Consider the following 15,825-nt stretch of genomic DNA (forward strand, 5'->3'; position numbering starts at 1 on the left):
CCCCAAAGGGGCCAAGTGACCCCAAAGGGGCCGAGTGACCCCAAGGGGGCTGAGTGACCCCAAAGGGGCCGAGTGACCCCAAAGGAGCTGAGTGACCCCAAGGGGGCCGAGTGACCCCAAGGGGGCCGAGTGACCCCAAGAGGGCCGAGTGACCCCAAAGGGGAGGGAACGTGGGGGTTCTGAGCCTGAGCTGCTCCAGGGCCTGGCACAGGAGCTGTGGCTGCCCCATCCCTGGAATGCTCCGGAGCCAGGAGGGGAAATCCCCAGCAAAGTCATCTTAAACCGGGTGAACCTCCCCAAAGGCCCTCACAGATTTAATTACCCCTGTTCAGGGGCTGCTGCAGCTCCCCAAAATTCCCTGGTGATTCGGGATCCCGGGTTTGTGTGCAGCAATCCAGAGCTGAGACTCAAATGTCTGAGGTCCCATTTTAAAGTGATTTACAGGGTGAGAAGTTGAGGTTTTATTCAGAGCCTGAAGGTTTTTCTGTGCCTCAACACCTCTAAAAAAGGAAACACTTTCAGCATCTTTCTGGGGATGGTTCCAGGTTTTCCCCCACGCTGAGGGGACACCTGCTCTGAGGACACCATGGGGTGACAGTGACTGGAACAGGAGAGAGGCTGGGGCTGTCACCCTGTCCCTCCCAAGGGAATAAAACCCTCCAAGGGCAGAGAGCTCCCTCCTTCCTCCCTGCTCAGCATCCCCCGGGTGCTTTTCTGGGTTGGGAGCCCTGGAGCAGCCCAGTCCCACAGCAGAATTCCATCCTTTTATCCACCATGGGCAGTAGTGCTCTGCCACCAGGGACACCACAAGAACGAGCAGAGATGTTCTCTCTGCCATCTGGCTCTGGTCAGGGAGCTCTGGCTGCCCTCCCTGATGGAAGCAGGATTGCCCGGGGCTGCTTTTTGTTTCAGGACTCCTGGAGGGTTCCCCGGTCAGAGCGAAGCCAAGGCTGGAACACACAGGGGACACAAAGGCAGCACTGTCACCCTGCCCTGCCCTGCTCCCCTCGCACGGCCCCAGAGCAGCAGAGTGTCCTCACCCACCCTTCCAAACCCCATCCATGGCAGGGACACCTCCCACTGCTCCCAGCCCCAACATCCAGCCCGGCCTTGGGCACTGCCAGGGATCCAGGGACAGCCCCAGCTGCTCTGGGCACCGAGCACTGAGTGTCCTGCTGCTGCTCTCAGGCTTGTGGGGACCATCAGCTTAAAGATCCCAGAGTCATTTTCCCTGGGTGAGGCTGAGGGATCCCTGGAGATTTTTGTCTTCTGGGATCTGTGCTCCTCCTCCACACATCCTGCTCCCTGCCAGGGTTTTTGCTCTCCTGTTATTTCAGGCACTGGCTTCTGATTAAATGCTTGTGATCTGAGCCCTGAGTGGTGCTGTGATCCTGGGGAGGGGATGTTCCACAGATCCACAGGAGATGTTCCACAGATCCAGGGGAGGGGATGTTCCACAGATCCACAGGAGATGTTCCACAGATCCACAGGAGAAGCTGTTCCACAGATCCAGGGGAGGGGATGTTCCACAGATCCACAGGAGAAGCTGTTCCACAGATCCAGGGGAGGGGATGTTCCACAGATCCAGGGGAGAAGCTGTTCCACAGCCCTCCTGCTCAGCCCTGCCCTGCTGTGGGGTCAGGCACACACTCAGATCCTCTCCTGATGGAAGTCCTGTGGACAAGGGACTGTTTCCCTGTCAGAAGGATCTCCCACAGGTTTGGAACATCCTTACCCAGAGCCAGCCAGAGGAAAGGATTTCTGTGGATTTCTGTGGATTTCTGTGGATTTCTGTGGATTTCTGTGAACACAGAAAACCCTGAAAAATCCAGACAATCCACAGAAAATCCTGGTCTCCAGAACCAACCTTTCAGGCAGAGAAACCCAAGTTCTCCCTGTGTCCAGCTTGAACAGGTGAATTTGTGCCTCATCCAACTCCAGCTGGGGGTTCTTTTTAGCAGGAATCCTCAAAAACACCCCCCAAGGCAGAGCAGCAAACAGAATGGAGCTGGCAGCCACCGAGGCCGTGCTGCTACTTGGTGACACCCGCAGTGCCCATAAATCCTCTCCACGCCTGAGCCTTCCCCGACGCCTTCCAGCTGTTCCCGAGGATCCTTTTTTGGGTCCTTTTCCCCAAAGGCACATGTGGTTCTTTGTTGGGAACTTTATGGTGATTAAAATGACCTCTCAGGCCTGGTAAATTAAAGCAAAGGCTGCAGCCAGCACAGGAAACAGCTGGGGAGAGGATGCTGGAAGGGATTTCCATAAAAGCCAATGATTCATGGAAATGTTCAGTGAGCGGGGTCAGCCTCGGGCTCCTGGGGAGTTTCTTCCCAGTGAGATTCCCGAGCCAGCCCTGCCCCACCCGGCATTCCCGAATTCCCAGCCCCCAGCACCAGCCTGGAGAGGAGCAGAGGGAACTCCCAAAATCCAGCCTGGGGGATGCTACAGCCCCAGTTTCTGCTGCCAGTGAAATGCTGCTCAGCTGTCCTGGATGGTGTCAGGAGAGGACAATTCCTGTGTCACAGGACACTGGGAATGGCTCCCAGTGCCAGAGGGCAGGGCTGGATGGGATTTTGGGCAGGAATTGTTCCCTGGGAGGGTGGGCAGTGCCTGGCACAGGGTGCCCAGAGCAGCTGGGGCTGCCCCTGGATCCCTGGCAGTGCCCAAGGCCAGGCTGGACAGGGTTTGGAGCCCCTGGGACAGTGGGAGGTGTCCCTGCTGTGGATGGGGCAGCACTGGAGGGGATTCAATGTCCTTCCAACTCAGCCCAGTCTGTGGGGATGATGATGGTGATGGTGAAGGACATTTGGGCAGGACAGAGTGTGATCCTCCAGCAGAAAGAAGAACCTGCTGCATTCCGTGGCTCTCCAGGATCCTCTCCTTGTGCTCACCAGGTTCCTTCCAGGACTCTTTCCCCAGAGCTCGAAGCAGGTCCTGCTCCCTGGAGCCTGCCCAAACCAAACCACTTCCCATGGCCCATAAATCAGGAGCTGGAAAATCCCCTTTGGGGCACTGGCTTCAGCCTCTCCTGCAGCACAGGGCTGCTCCAAACAGGACATTTTCCATGGATTTTCCTGCAGCACAGGGCTGCTCCTATCATTTTCCATGGATTTTCCTGCAGCACAGGGCTGCTCCAAACAGGACATTTTCCATGGATTTTCCCCACCCACTTTGAATGACTCAAGCACGGGGCTCTGCTGCTGCCCAGGGTTCCTCCCTGGCTGCCCCTGCAGGGGAGGGCATTTTCCTCTCTCCCCCACCGAGACTTTCCCACATGTCAGCCCTTCCCTCCCCTCTGCTTATTCCCCCTTTCCCTGAGGTTTCCCACCCTGTGCTCATTCACCAGTGCCTGAGTCCTGCTGATCTCTGTAGGGAACAGAAGGATCCCAGGGCCTGGGAAAGTGGGGAAGTGGCTTCAGAGACACCCTGGGTCTCCATCCCCTGAGGGGGCACCTGGGCCCATCCCTGGGTTCCCTGGGAAGGAGCAGAGTCCCAGCCTGGCACTGAGCCTGTCCCAGCTTGGGTGGGATCACTGATGCAGAGCCAAGGAGAACAGTCCATGGGAGCTGCCATGACCTGGGAACAGCTCCCAGGGCAACACCACATGCTCCACACCAAGTATATTTCTTTATATTAAAATTATAATTAATTATAACTAATTATTACTATCACTTATATTAAAATCCCCTCAAGATTAATCTCAGGCAGTGCCCTTTTTCTTATCCCACCCAAGTGAGTTCTGTCCTGTGAGGATGAAACCCCTGGATTAGTGTTTCACACCATCACAGCTGTTTGGGGTTTGTTCTTCCTTCAGCAGGACAACCTCAACCACCTGTAACCACCGAGGACAAAATCCAACAGGGAATTTTCATGATGGAAATAAGGGCCTGTTTTAAATAACTAAAAAAGCAGCAGTGGGGGGTTGTCTGAGAAAGGAAATTTCCCCAATTTCATTATCCTGCTCTTATTTTGGTATTGAAAATGCACAGCACAAAGGAAGACAGGCAGGTTTTTATTCTGATTAATACATTTTAATGATCTGTGGCATCGGTTTCTATTTCCATGCACTTTTAACACTGCTTAGGAACTAAGTTGCTTTTTCCTGCAGTCCAGTTTCTTCTTTTGTAGAAAAACTCCATCTGCAAGGCACAGTCGGGATCCCAGATCCTACACACACCTCAGAGCAAGGTCTAGTGATGATCCCAGCTTTGGTTTGTGGTATCCCAGCGGGAATGAAGTGATATCCATGGCAAGCTGTGCATGGCCAGTGCTGATCCCATCTCCTGCTGAAGGAGCAGCAGGACCAGAGGCTGAACATCACATTCTGGGCAACTTCAGGTGGGAAAAGGATGAGCCACACTGAGGCACAGGCTGAGATTCCATGGCCTCCTCTTGTCCCTGGTGACCTGGGAGCAGGGATGGATCCCCCAGCAAGGTGAGCAAGGAGGGGTTTGGCCGTGGGTCGTGTCTGGGGCTCACACAGAGCATCAGAACCATCCCAGCAGCCCCATTTCCCTGCCTGGCACAGGGATTGATCCCTCCTGGGAAGGCTCAGGCCTGGAGGAGCTCACCCCAGAGCAGGCAGCACCCCCAGCCCTGCCAGGGGCAAACTGAAGCCTTCCAGTGCCATGGGATGTTTTGTCCAAGGGAAGGGCTGGAATGCTGCCACAGCAGGGCAGGATCCACAGGGACAGGCTTGTCTGGGCTGGAGCTTTGTTTGGCTTTGCCACGAGTCCTGGAGTGCAAGGTCCCTGACACCACTCCTACAAGAACTTCCTGCAGGAAGCTGGATTTCCTAAAATTTCAGGGCTGTAATGAGGTATCCTTGTCCTCTGTGGCATTTTGTGCTGCTGCCTTTCATCCCACCATGGAAAACACTTGGTAAACTTTCCTTGACATGGTGGGATTGGTTAAATTCTTTTCAAAGCCAGTAAAAAAGGGTCCCTGACGTTTCCATATTTTGTTTATTGCTTAGCAGCAGGAGCTCTGGGTTCTGGGAGGGAGGGGGAGAAGGGAAATATTTGTTCTGGACTTGGTTTGGATGCAGGACCTGGCCACTCCCTCATGCCAGAGCCATGATCCCGTTCCTGCTCCTGTGATTTTACTGCTGCTCCTCCCTGGCCACGCTCCCCCTTTACTCCAGCTGCTCCAGGACACAGACAGGGGGACAAGAGCCCAGGGTTGAAGTGATGGAATCGTGGAATCACAGACTGGTTTGGGTTGGAAGGGACCTCAAAGCTCATCCAGTTCCCTGTCCCAGGCTGCTCCAAGCCCCATCCATCCTGATCCTGTGATTCTGGGCCATTATTCCCTGCCCAGAGCCTTGGAATGGGATGAACTCTAAGGTCCCTTCCAACCCAAACCTTCTGGGATCCAGGGATTCTCTGATTTCAGTCCCACTCATTGAAGATGTGCTGCTCTTTGTGCTCCACTTGGAGAGACTCTTTACTTTTCTCACCTTGAAATTGCACCCAGCATTTAATTACACCATGAATAAATTAATGGGCAGATAAAAGTTATTGCATCAAAAATAAATTAAATGTAACTGGATTTTAAATGGTAGGAACGGATGAGTTGGGCAGGTGTTCTTTGGAGGCCGGGATGGTTTCCAGGAGGGGCTGTCAGAGCTGGCTCGGCCGGCGCCGCATCCCGGCGGGGACCCGGCTGCGGGGCTCGCTCAGCGGGGCCGCCCTTCCCTTGACGGGATCCAGGGATTCGTGCCGGAGGCTCCGGGCAGCCCTGGCCGTTCCCGAGGGCCCGGAGAGGCGGAGATCCCCGGCCGGGAGGGTCCCGCTGAGCCTCCGCAGCTCCAGCACCTGCTCCCGGGCCCGGCCCAGCGCCGCCGTCAGCTCGAAGCGCTCCTCGCACTCCCGGCGCACCGTGTCCTGCAGCAGGGAATTCTGCAAAGAGAGAAACACCGGGAATGCTGCACCCATCACCCCTGGACACCCCTGGGACACCGTGTCCTGCAGCAGGGAATTCTGCAAAGAGAGAAACACCGGGAATGCTGCACCCATCACCCCTGGACACCCCCGGGACACTGCTCCATCACCCCTGGACACTCCTGGGACACTGCTCCATCACCCTGGGACACTGCTCCATCACCCCTGGACACCCCTGGGACACTGCTCCATCACCCCTGGGACACTGCTCCATCACCCCTGGACACCCCTGGGACACTGCTCCATCACCCCTGGGACACTGCTCCATCACCCCTGGGACACTGCTCCATCACCCCTGGACATCCCTGGGACACTGCTCCATCACCCCTGGGACACTGCTCCATCACCCCTGGACACTGCTCCATCACCCCTGGACATCCCTGGACACTGCTCCATCACCCCGGGACACTGCTCCATCACCCCTGGGACACTGCTCCATCACCCCGGGACACCCCCGGGACACTGCTCCATCACCCCGGGACACTGCTCCATCACCCCTGGGACACTGCTCCATCACCCCGGGACACCCCCGGGACACTGCTCCATCACCCCGGGACACTGCTCCATCACCCCTGGGACACTGCTCCATCACCCCGGGACACCCCCGGGACAGGAACCGCCCCGCATTGTCCTCCTGTCCCGTCAGGAGGCGGTGGGAAACGCCAGGGAGGTGCTCAGGAGGGATTCCTGCTCCTGCCCGGCTGGGAGAGCTGGGAATGCTGCTCTTGGGAAGGAAAGACAAGGCTGGACGGAGGTGCAGCGGCAGCCAGGGGGGTTGGTGCTGCTTTTCCCTGTGCGGAGGGAGAGCAGAGCCTGCAGGATCGTGGCAGCAGCTGTGAACACGTGGAATTGTGGAATCCCTCATGGGAAGCCCATGGAGCCCTCTCATCCCAGCACTGCCCCTCTTATCCCACATCCCCATCCCTGGGATGGGCACACCCCCACTGGAATTCCACTCACACCTGTCCCAACCTTCCCAAGGAATAAATCAGTACCAACCCCAGCACTAAATCACTTGGAAGAGTTTTATTTTCCCTGTTGACCAATTCTTTCTCCTGCCACTGGACATTCCAGCCTAATCTTATCTGCAGTCCCTGACTCCACATTTCCCATGGAGCAGCTCTCTCCTCCCTTCCCATTATATTCCAAGCATTCAGCAAATGTTTGTGGTCAGAATATCCATCAGTTGAACTTCTCTTTGCATTTAATTCATTTTTATGCATTCCTGAGTTAGGGAACGTGGCTGCACTGGTGGGAGCTGGGACACCGGTTCAAGGAATGGGAAATATCTGTGTCTTCTACTCTAAAAACTGGGAATTCTTCATTGTTTACCCGTGTTTGGGCAGTGGGACATGAGGCTACAGACTAAGAAAGGCCCTGCAGGACCTGAAAAATAGATATATTCTCCTATAAAATGCTAATTTAAGATCAAGCATTTGCTGAATTAAAAATTTCCATCTTTTGTGATTTAGCATGTTTAGGGAATGATGATGGATTTTTCTGAGAAATCTTTGCATTTCAAGGGATTTTCTGGTCTGAAACACAGACTTTTGGATGATTTTAGAAATCACATGTCTCCAAGTAAAAATAACCAGGCATTTCCTGGGACCTGTTCCTACCTCCTCTTGAACTTGGCTCAAACTGTGAATCAGCTGTGTCTTCTCCTGGGTTAATTTTTCCAGTTCATCTGTCTTGTGCTTAATTTCTTTCCTCAGTTTATCCAGGAATGATTCACTGTTGCTCTTTTCCATGGTCAGCTGGAATTCAAGCTCACTGATGAGCCTTTTGAGGCTCTGGATTTCTTTTTCCTTGTCTCCATCCTTCTCTGCCAGCTTCATTTGGGCATCTTGGAGCTTCTTCTCCAGAATTTCCGTCTCCATCCTCAAGCTCTTGGTGGCACTGGATATTAAACCTGGGATCTGGGTGAGATCAGACAGGAATTAATCTCCACTCTAAATATGGAGAATTAATAGCAGACAAATGTTGGCTTGAAGAAAAAAAAACCAACAAATTTAAACTTGCAGGTCCTCAGAGAGAAAAAAAAAAAAGCTCTGAATTTACATAATTCCCTCAGAGGACACCAGAGAGCTGTAAATTAATCACCACTCACTGAGAACACAGAGATTAATTAGTGTGTTCAAGATCAAACACAGACATTGAGGTAAAAAAGGGAAAATTTAACTTCAAGTTAAATTTACTGCAAGACAGGGTTTCCTCAGGGTTTAAAAATCATGGTTAAATATTTGCCAAGTGAACAAAGCCAGACTTATTTTCAGCTCTAAATCACAATGTCCCAGACTTTAAATAACAACAGAACCTCATCACAATCCTTTTTATTTTTCCACTTTTCTCCCATTTTCTCATGAATTGGATCAAACCTTTTGAAAATTTAGGTTACAGGTACAATTTCTCAATTTTTGTATAAAATTTGAGGAGGATCTGGAGCTCCCAAACCCCTGTGGCCAGCACCAGTCCAGCCCAGTAAGCCTTTACTGGCCACTCACCCTGGAGCTGCTGGGTTCCCTTGGGTGGGATTGTGGCACCTCATCACAGCCTGAAACAGTCCCAAGCTTTTAAAAAATGATGATGTCAGATTAAATGTAATTACCAACTCTGGGGACATAGATGGAGTTTTGGTGGTGAAAATATGAGATGAGAAAGAACTTCCACACCAGTTAACTTGACCTGGAGTAGTCATTTTCAGCCTGATAATTAAAAAAACTAAATCTCCTAAGGCTGGGGAAAAGCACTGTGTTATCCAGAGAGAGGATGACACACAGGGTACTATTACTATTATTATTATTATTATTATTATTATTATTATTATTATTATTCCTTCACATTCCCATTTTCAGTTTTCTGTGATGTTCTGGCACAAGTTTCCTCTCGAGCATTGCACACCTTCTGCTGCAGCTCCTCGTGTTCTCTCTGGTATTTTGTGATCAGTTCCTGCTGTTTTTGTCTCTCCAGGTCCAGTTCCACTCTGGCCTCTTCCCTGACTTTCAGAATTGCTTCTTTGTGCCGAGCCTCCCCTTTGGCCAGGTCCATTTCCAGCTGGGGGACAAGAGGGGGTCAGTGGGGATGGGATGGGATCCATGGGATGGGATCCATGGGATGGGATGGGAAATGGGATGGGATCAGTGGGATGGGATCCATGGGATGGGATGGGATGGGATGGGATGGGATGGGATGGGATGGGATGGGATGGGATCCATGGGATGGGATGGGATGGGATCCATGGGATCCATGGGATGGGATGGGATGGGATGGGATGGGATCCATGGGATGGGATGGGATGGGATGGGAAATGGGATGGGATCCATGGGATGGGATCCATGGGATGGGATGGGATGGGATGGACCTTAAATCCCACCCAGCCTCACCCCAGCCATGGCAGGGACACCTCCCACTGTCCCAGCTGCTCCAGTCCCAATGTCCAGCCTGGCCTTGGGCACTGCCAGGGATCCAGGGGCAGCCACAGCTGCTCTGGGAATTCCATCCCAGTCAGGAATTCCCAATTCCCAATATCCCATCCATCCCTGCCCTCTGGCACTGGGAGCCATTCCCTGTGTCCTGTCCCTCCATCCCTTGTCACCCAGTCCCTCTCCAGCTCTCCTGGAGCCCCTTCAGGCCCTGAGAGGTCACAATAAGCTCATCCCAGACCCTTCTCCAGGCTGGAATATTGGGTGACATTTCCCAGTCCTTACAGCATCTCAAATAATTCACATTATCGATTCAAATCTGAAAATTCAGCCATAAATTCCCCAACAGAAAACTCTGGATTCTGGAGGAAACCCTGAAGGCTGCAATACTTCTCCAAGCCAGGGTTCCTAACCCTATTCCCTTTGTGATTCTGATGGATTTTATTGCAGCAGGCTGAGAGCACAACAGGCACATTAAATGCACAACACAAACCTCATTACTTCAAATGATTAAAAGCACAAAAGCCCACAATGAGCTTAATTACAATTATCTAATTCCCCACTTTATTATGAGCAGAAGGATAATAAATCTCCCTGATGTCTTTAGGAGGAAAAGAGAAACTGGAAATATTTTCATTAGTTTTTAAACCAAAATATACCAAATTCTGGGTGTGGAATAGGTGCAAATCCCCCACTAAATTACAGCTTAAAAGTTGCTGTAAAATGCTCAAATTAGACTCTTCTTATTTATTTTTTATAATTTTTTTATATTCTATCTATATAATATTCTATCTATATAATATATTTCTATATTCTATCTATATTCTTAGATGGGAGTTGGGTAAATCCCTAAATTTATTCTATTCCCAAATTAACTCTACCTATTATTACAGATCCTGATCACTTGTTGGAGCTTCCTTGACTCCAAAGACTTAAACAAATAAAGGCAACACAAAAACCTGAGCTCATTCAAAACATTTGACATTTAATATCTGAAATTAATAAAGCTGAGAATCAGAAAATGAAATAAAGTCCAGGTTGATGTTCCCAGAGAGCAGAATGGCCATTAATTGATCTAAAGCCACTTACACACCCCCCATTAATTAACATTTTAAAGATCCTGATGATAAATGTGTGGATCCATCTTTTCAGAAGGAATTTCTCCATGGACAGGGTGGTTCAGGGAAGGATTGGGTCACTCCTGGAGGTGTCCAAGGAAGGACTGGACGTGGCACTCGGGGGTTTGGTTGGACTCCATGATCTTGGGGGAAACTTTTCCAACCTAAATAATCCTGGGATCCCATAAATATGGTGTGTTCCAATGGAGTAATTTCTTGAATTATTCCCTAAAAGTGATTTTTTTTTGTTGTTGTTCCACTAGAACAATTTCAGGTTTATATGGATTTTAAACAGAAAACAGCACCAGAGACCCTCTGGTGCTCTGCAGTGGCCCAGAGCAAAGGCAACGTTGTCACTTTGTTGATTTTTTTGGCTACTGAGCAGAATTTTGGGGCCTTGCTGTGGCTGCATTTTAATGTCTCTGACACCAAAGGTGGAATTCCTCCCTCTCCCTCCCACCAATCTTTATCTTCTCATGTCAGGTTGGAAACACTCTGTGATTACGGAGCCAGCCCCTCCCAAATGATATCCTGTGACAGGGAAGGGAAGGGGTTCCCAAAGAAATGTAACTGATCCTAATTGCTACCAGTGCCCAAGTTTTCCTAGCACTAAATAAAGCTTTCAGACACTGAAACTAAAAATACAGTCATTTCAGTCACCAATTATGTGAGGCTTAAATCAGACAAGTCAGAGTTATTGTTCAACTCTGCTTTTAAATTTTCCTTCACAGAAACACTTGTTTTAATATCTTATTCTTTTTAATATATATTTTTTATTCTTTTTTAATACATAAACATATTTTTATTTCTTATTCTTTTTAATATATGAATGCATTTTTATTTCTTACTCAGTTCAGGGTTTTTTGGTGCTCATGGGTGAAAGCTCCAGATGAAAACACGGTTGACATGGTGACAGTCATTTATGGGAAACAGCTTCCCAAATGCCACTGGAAGGGGCTGGCAGGAGAACTCCTGGGACAAAGGATATTATGGACAAGCTGTGGCTGTCCCTGGATCCCTGGCAGTGTCCCAGGCCAGGCTGGGCAGGGCTTGGAGCAGCCTGGGATGGTGGAAGGTCCCTGCCCAGGGTGGGCTTTGGGGCTCCTTCCAACCCAAACCAGTCTGGGATCCTGTGATTCCATGAACTTCAGCAAACATTAAATGTCTTTTGGAAACAGGAGGCTCCCCAAAACACACTTTTCCCTGTGAATTTGGGGGTTTGAGGCTCCAGAAGACCCAGGGGTAAAAGGCAGCAAGATTTGTTTGTTCCTGATGGAATTTTTGGCTGAGCTGCTTCCACAGCAGTCTGTGTATGATTCCATGACTGCACCACATGTGGCACTGGAGGAGATCATTCCCTGCTTTCCTGTGCCCTCTGTGAAGCTGAAACCTCCCAAAGCAGAGCCCCCAGAGTCACCTTGTCCCTCCAGGAGTCCTCGCTCCTCACCTTCTGCCTCAGCGCCTCCTGCAGCTGCTCCGTCCTGCTCTGCTGGGACACCAGCAGCAGCTCCCTAAAAACACAAAAATTCCACGTAAATCTGGGCTCTGCCCACACTGCTGGAATTCCCTTTCCCTGCAGTGAAGTCCTGCTTGTCCTTGCCCATATGGAATCTCCACTACACCCTCATCTGCCTCCTGAATTTTAAAGAAAATACCATACTTGATTTTCCACTTCAAATGGTGTTTTAATACTTCTTTGATATTTCTCAAGACAAATTTCAAAGAACACAGAGAAACTTAAAATATTCCAACCAGAACTTGTATTTCATGAACTTGGAATATTAAGATCATTAATTTACAAACTGTAATGGGTTTGGAATGAAAACCCCTGAGTGCTTTCTGTCGTTCAAGGTACTGTTTGTGATGTGGGGTTTGCAGGGCCAGACTCCTGGAGAGGTTAAATTCCTGTCACTGATGCTCTTAACAACTTGTCCACCTCAAAAATGCCTCAGTATTCCCTCAGCCAGGGTCTTGGACAGGATCTGGTATTTGGGGAGGTGTGAGAGCAGCTTCCCAGCAGTTCAGGCTGGCTCTGAAGGGTCTCAGCTGTGAACAAAGCTGCCCTTGTCCCTGGGACTGCTTTTGAGATGTGCAAAATAAAGCACTGTGCTTCTGAGGGCTGTTTTCCCTGGAATGGGATCGAGCTTCAGTGCCTTTGCTTTGGACTCACCAACCTGAATCCATCTTTTTTTAATTCCCTGCAGGAGAATCTCCATCTCCACTTTTTTTCCTGACAGCCACAGTCTTGTTTTCAGCACTTAAAAAGTGCCAGGAGGCACCAATTGTTCTGCATTTCAGGGGTTTGAATATTCCCTGCACCTTTAGCACAAAGAGCAGCTGCAGAAATGGGGCTTTGGGGCTCAGATTAAACTCAGGCTGAAGCCCTGCAGTCCAAGCAAAACTTCTCCTATTTATTAAAACTACTTTTTCTTTTTCCTCTTCCATCCAAGTTTTGTCTGTCCTGTAGGAATTTAAAAACCAATCCAACGACCTCCAAAATCTCCAGGATTTTCAGGAGCACCTGAGTCCAGCTCAGCTCCCTTTACCTTTCCTGTTTCAGCATCAGCACCTCCTGCTCTGTTTGGCTCAGGAGAGCTTTAAGAGTTTCCAGCTCACTCTCTGATCTCCCAGTTCTTCTTTTCAGATCTTCTTCTTTCCTTTCTTTCTCAGCCACTTCCTCCTGTAAATGTTTGCAGACTTGTTGGCAAATGAGAAGGGATTCTTCCTTTTCCTTCAGCTCTTTCATAAGTCTACAGATGAAACAAAGGAGTGGCAGCATTGTAGTTACTATATTCTTATTTATAGACAAAAATTCTAATGCCTGGGAAATAAAATATTGGCCAAAACTCCATGTGATCTTTATGAAGTAAAATTTACTGACTTGACAGAAAAAATTTAAAATATATTGCATTAAAATGGCATTAAACTAATAAAATGTTTGCTGTCATTGCTCAAAAACATGAAATATAATTTCAGCATTTACCTGGACTCAACAATTCCATTTTCATATTTGATCTTTTTCAGTTCACTTTGGCAGACATCAAGTTCTGCTGACTTCACCCTAAAAACATTGGGGGGAAAAAAGGGTATTATCCAAAGAAATGAACCTCTACTCCTGCAGCAGCCTGGATTTCACTTCTGGGTGTTTTTCCTCCTTGCATTTTCCATTTCAAGTAAAAGGCCATGAACAGAAAGTTCTGTCAGCTCCAGAAAAGGTTGTTAATAATTGCAAATTACACTCGCAGTGCCATCTCAGCCTGAGCTGGATCACAAATGTTGCAAACAAGAAGTGAGATCTTGCAACATTGATGACAGTTTTGAGAAATATATTAATAAAATGGAACAAATCCCAATTTTGTAGGTAAAAGGGCTGGAAACTTTCCAGGTTTCACGTCATTATGTCACCATTGCAGCAATTAATAACCATGGTTAAGGTTCATATTTACATTTAAACAGATATAGAATATGTTGTTTTATTAAATTGTGCCCATATTACACTGAAATGTTTATTTAACTGTGTTCATGACATCTTTGTTTCCCACTCAATCCTTACATTATCACTGAAGTACTTTGTTGCTAAGCATCCCAAATATTTGCAGCTCGGTTATGGCCAGACCCCCTGAATAGAGGAACCGAAAGCAGAGAGTGCAGAGCAGAACAGCACAAATCCCTGCTCAAATTCCAGGGAAACACGGGGAAAGTGATGATGGATGGTCATCAGCCTGGCAGTGCCAGTTCCTGGCTCCTGAGCTCCACATTTGGAGCTCCACAAACACAATTTGTGCCTTTTCAGCATCCTGCTGGCACCTCCCTCTGAATTCTCCTGGAGATGGTGTCCCCCAGCTGCTGCAGTGCCCACTGGGGTTTTCAGCACTCAGTTGTAGAATTTGTGATGTTTGGGTGGTGTTGGGGTGTCAGGCTCCTGCTGTGGGAGTGTTCTGAGTGGCTGGGGAGTGCTCTGGAAATGGGAGAAAATCCTGGAATGGTTTGGGTGGGAAGGGACCCTAAAGCCCACCTTGTTCCACTCACACTTTCCATAGACAAGGTGGCTCCAAGCCCCTCCAACCTGGCCTTGGACACTGCCAGGGATCCAAGGGCAGCCACAAATTCCCTGGAAAACCTGTTCCAGTCCTCCCCACCCTCCCAGCGAACAATTCCTTCCCAATATCCCACCTAAGCCTGCCCTCTGGCAGTGGGAAGCCATTCCCCCTTGCTCTATCACTACATGTTCCTTCCCATAAACATTTTTATTCTTGAAGTTCCATGGATTTCCCAAAATGCATCCTACACCTGTGTATAAGGTGAGGCACTGGATCAGGCTCATTATCCCTCCTCTGCAGTTCCAGGAATCCCTGCTGGAAGAAGGAAGCCCTACTCCCACAGCCAGGAGCTTAAAAATAATCATATGAAGATAAAATAGTTCCTCTGTAGGTCAAAACCTTCTCAGATCACTGTGGCAAGCAGGACTTACTGGAGGGAAAAAAAAAATTGTTTATGTTCTTTATGGGCAGTGGGAATCAATCAAGGAATGGGAGTCTTACAGTAACAGCTTCTTGTAGTGGTCCATCTCTGCTGTCACCTTCTGCAGCTGCAGGCCAGCTGTCTCCACCTGATTTGTTAAATCTGAAAGCAAAAACACGAGGTTGTGTCCCTGTTAATGTGAAATTAACCCACTTCAGTGTTTGTTTCCAGGTCAGACCTGCAGCTCCTTGCTCCCACCTCAGGCAGAGCAGTGCACACGAGCAGTGTCTGTACACAAAAATTTGGGTTTGTTTGTGTGTCTGGGGTTCTTTATCCCACCAGAAAACACCAAATTCGTGAAATGCTTTAAATCAGATTGTTTGTACATAAAGCTGAGAGCAAACACATGCAAGAAGGTGGCCCCAAACTCACCTGGAATTTACTTCATCTGAAACCCAGGCAGTAATTTCATGGTGTTGTGAAAATGTCTTACCCTCTAAATGGTATCTTTCAGAACACATCACCTCAGCTCCAATCAGCCACTGCCTTTTTCCCAGTACAATCCCTGTTTTTTTTAGTAAAATTATCTCATCTGGTTTTGTGTGCCTTAATTTCATCCTTGTCTATGCTTTTAAATCCTAAGAACAGCCACGACTTGCAGATGTGAAGCATCAGCACGTGGCTAACCTGATTTTCATCTCCATGAGCATATCACAGAACCATGGAATGGCTTGGGTTGGAAGGGACCTTAAACTCATCCAGCCCCAGCTCCCCTCCACTGTCCCAGGTTGTCCAAGCCCCATCCAGCCTGGCCTGGAACACTTCAGGGATGGGGCAGCCACAGCAATTCAGGCATCTCTAAATATGCTCATGAACAAG

General features: G+C 49.1%; 1 protein-coding gene across 5 annotated transcripts in view; it reads right to left on the minus strand.

The window, feature by feature from the left end:
* Positions 1–4,002: 4,002 nt before the first annotated feature.
* Positions 4,003–15,825, minus strand: part of LEKR1 (leucine, glutamate and lysine rich 1) — a 34,210-nt gene continuing 22,387 nt past the window's right edge. Inside the window, exons 6-12 of one of the 5 annotated variants that reach the window (XM_086845025.1) lie at positions 15,027–15,108; positions 13,469–13,546; positions 13,032–13,235; positions 11,903–11,996; positions 8,847–8,999; positions 7,565–7,864; positions 4,003–5,903 (exon numbers count right to left, since the gene is read on the minus strand). In XM_086845025.1, the coding sequence (XP_086701151.1) occupies positions 5,625–5,903; positions 7,565–7,864; positions 8,847–8,999; positions 11,903–11,996; positions 13,032–13,235; positions 13,469–13,546; positions 15,027–15,108 (1,190 nt within the window). In that variant the 3' untranslated portion in view covers positions 4,003–5,624. Of the gene's footprint in view, positions 5,904–6,952; positions 7,865–8,846; positions 9,000–11,902; positions 11,997–13,031; positions 13,236–13,468; positions 13,547–15,026; positions 15,109–15,825 lie in introns of those variants that run through there. The other 4 variants (XM_086845026.1, XM_086845029.1, XM_086845028.1 and 1 more) reach the window with 4 other exon arrangements.

Source organism: Cyanistes caeruleus, chromosome 10 (genome assembly GCF_971803275.1).
Source record: "Cyanistes caeruleus chromosome 10, bCyaCae1.hap1.1, whole genome shotgun sequence".
NCBI classification, from domain to species: domain Eukaryota; kingdom Metazoa; phylum Chordata; class Aves; order Passeriformes; family Paridae; genus Cyanistes; species Cyanistes caeruleus.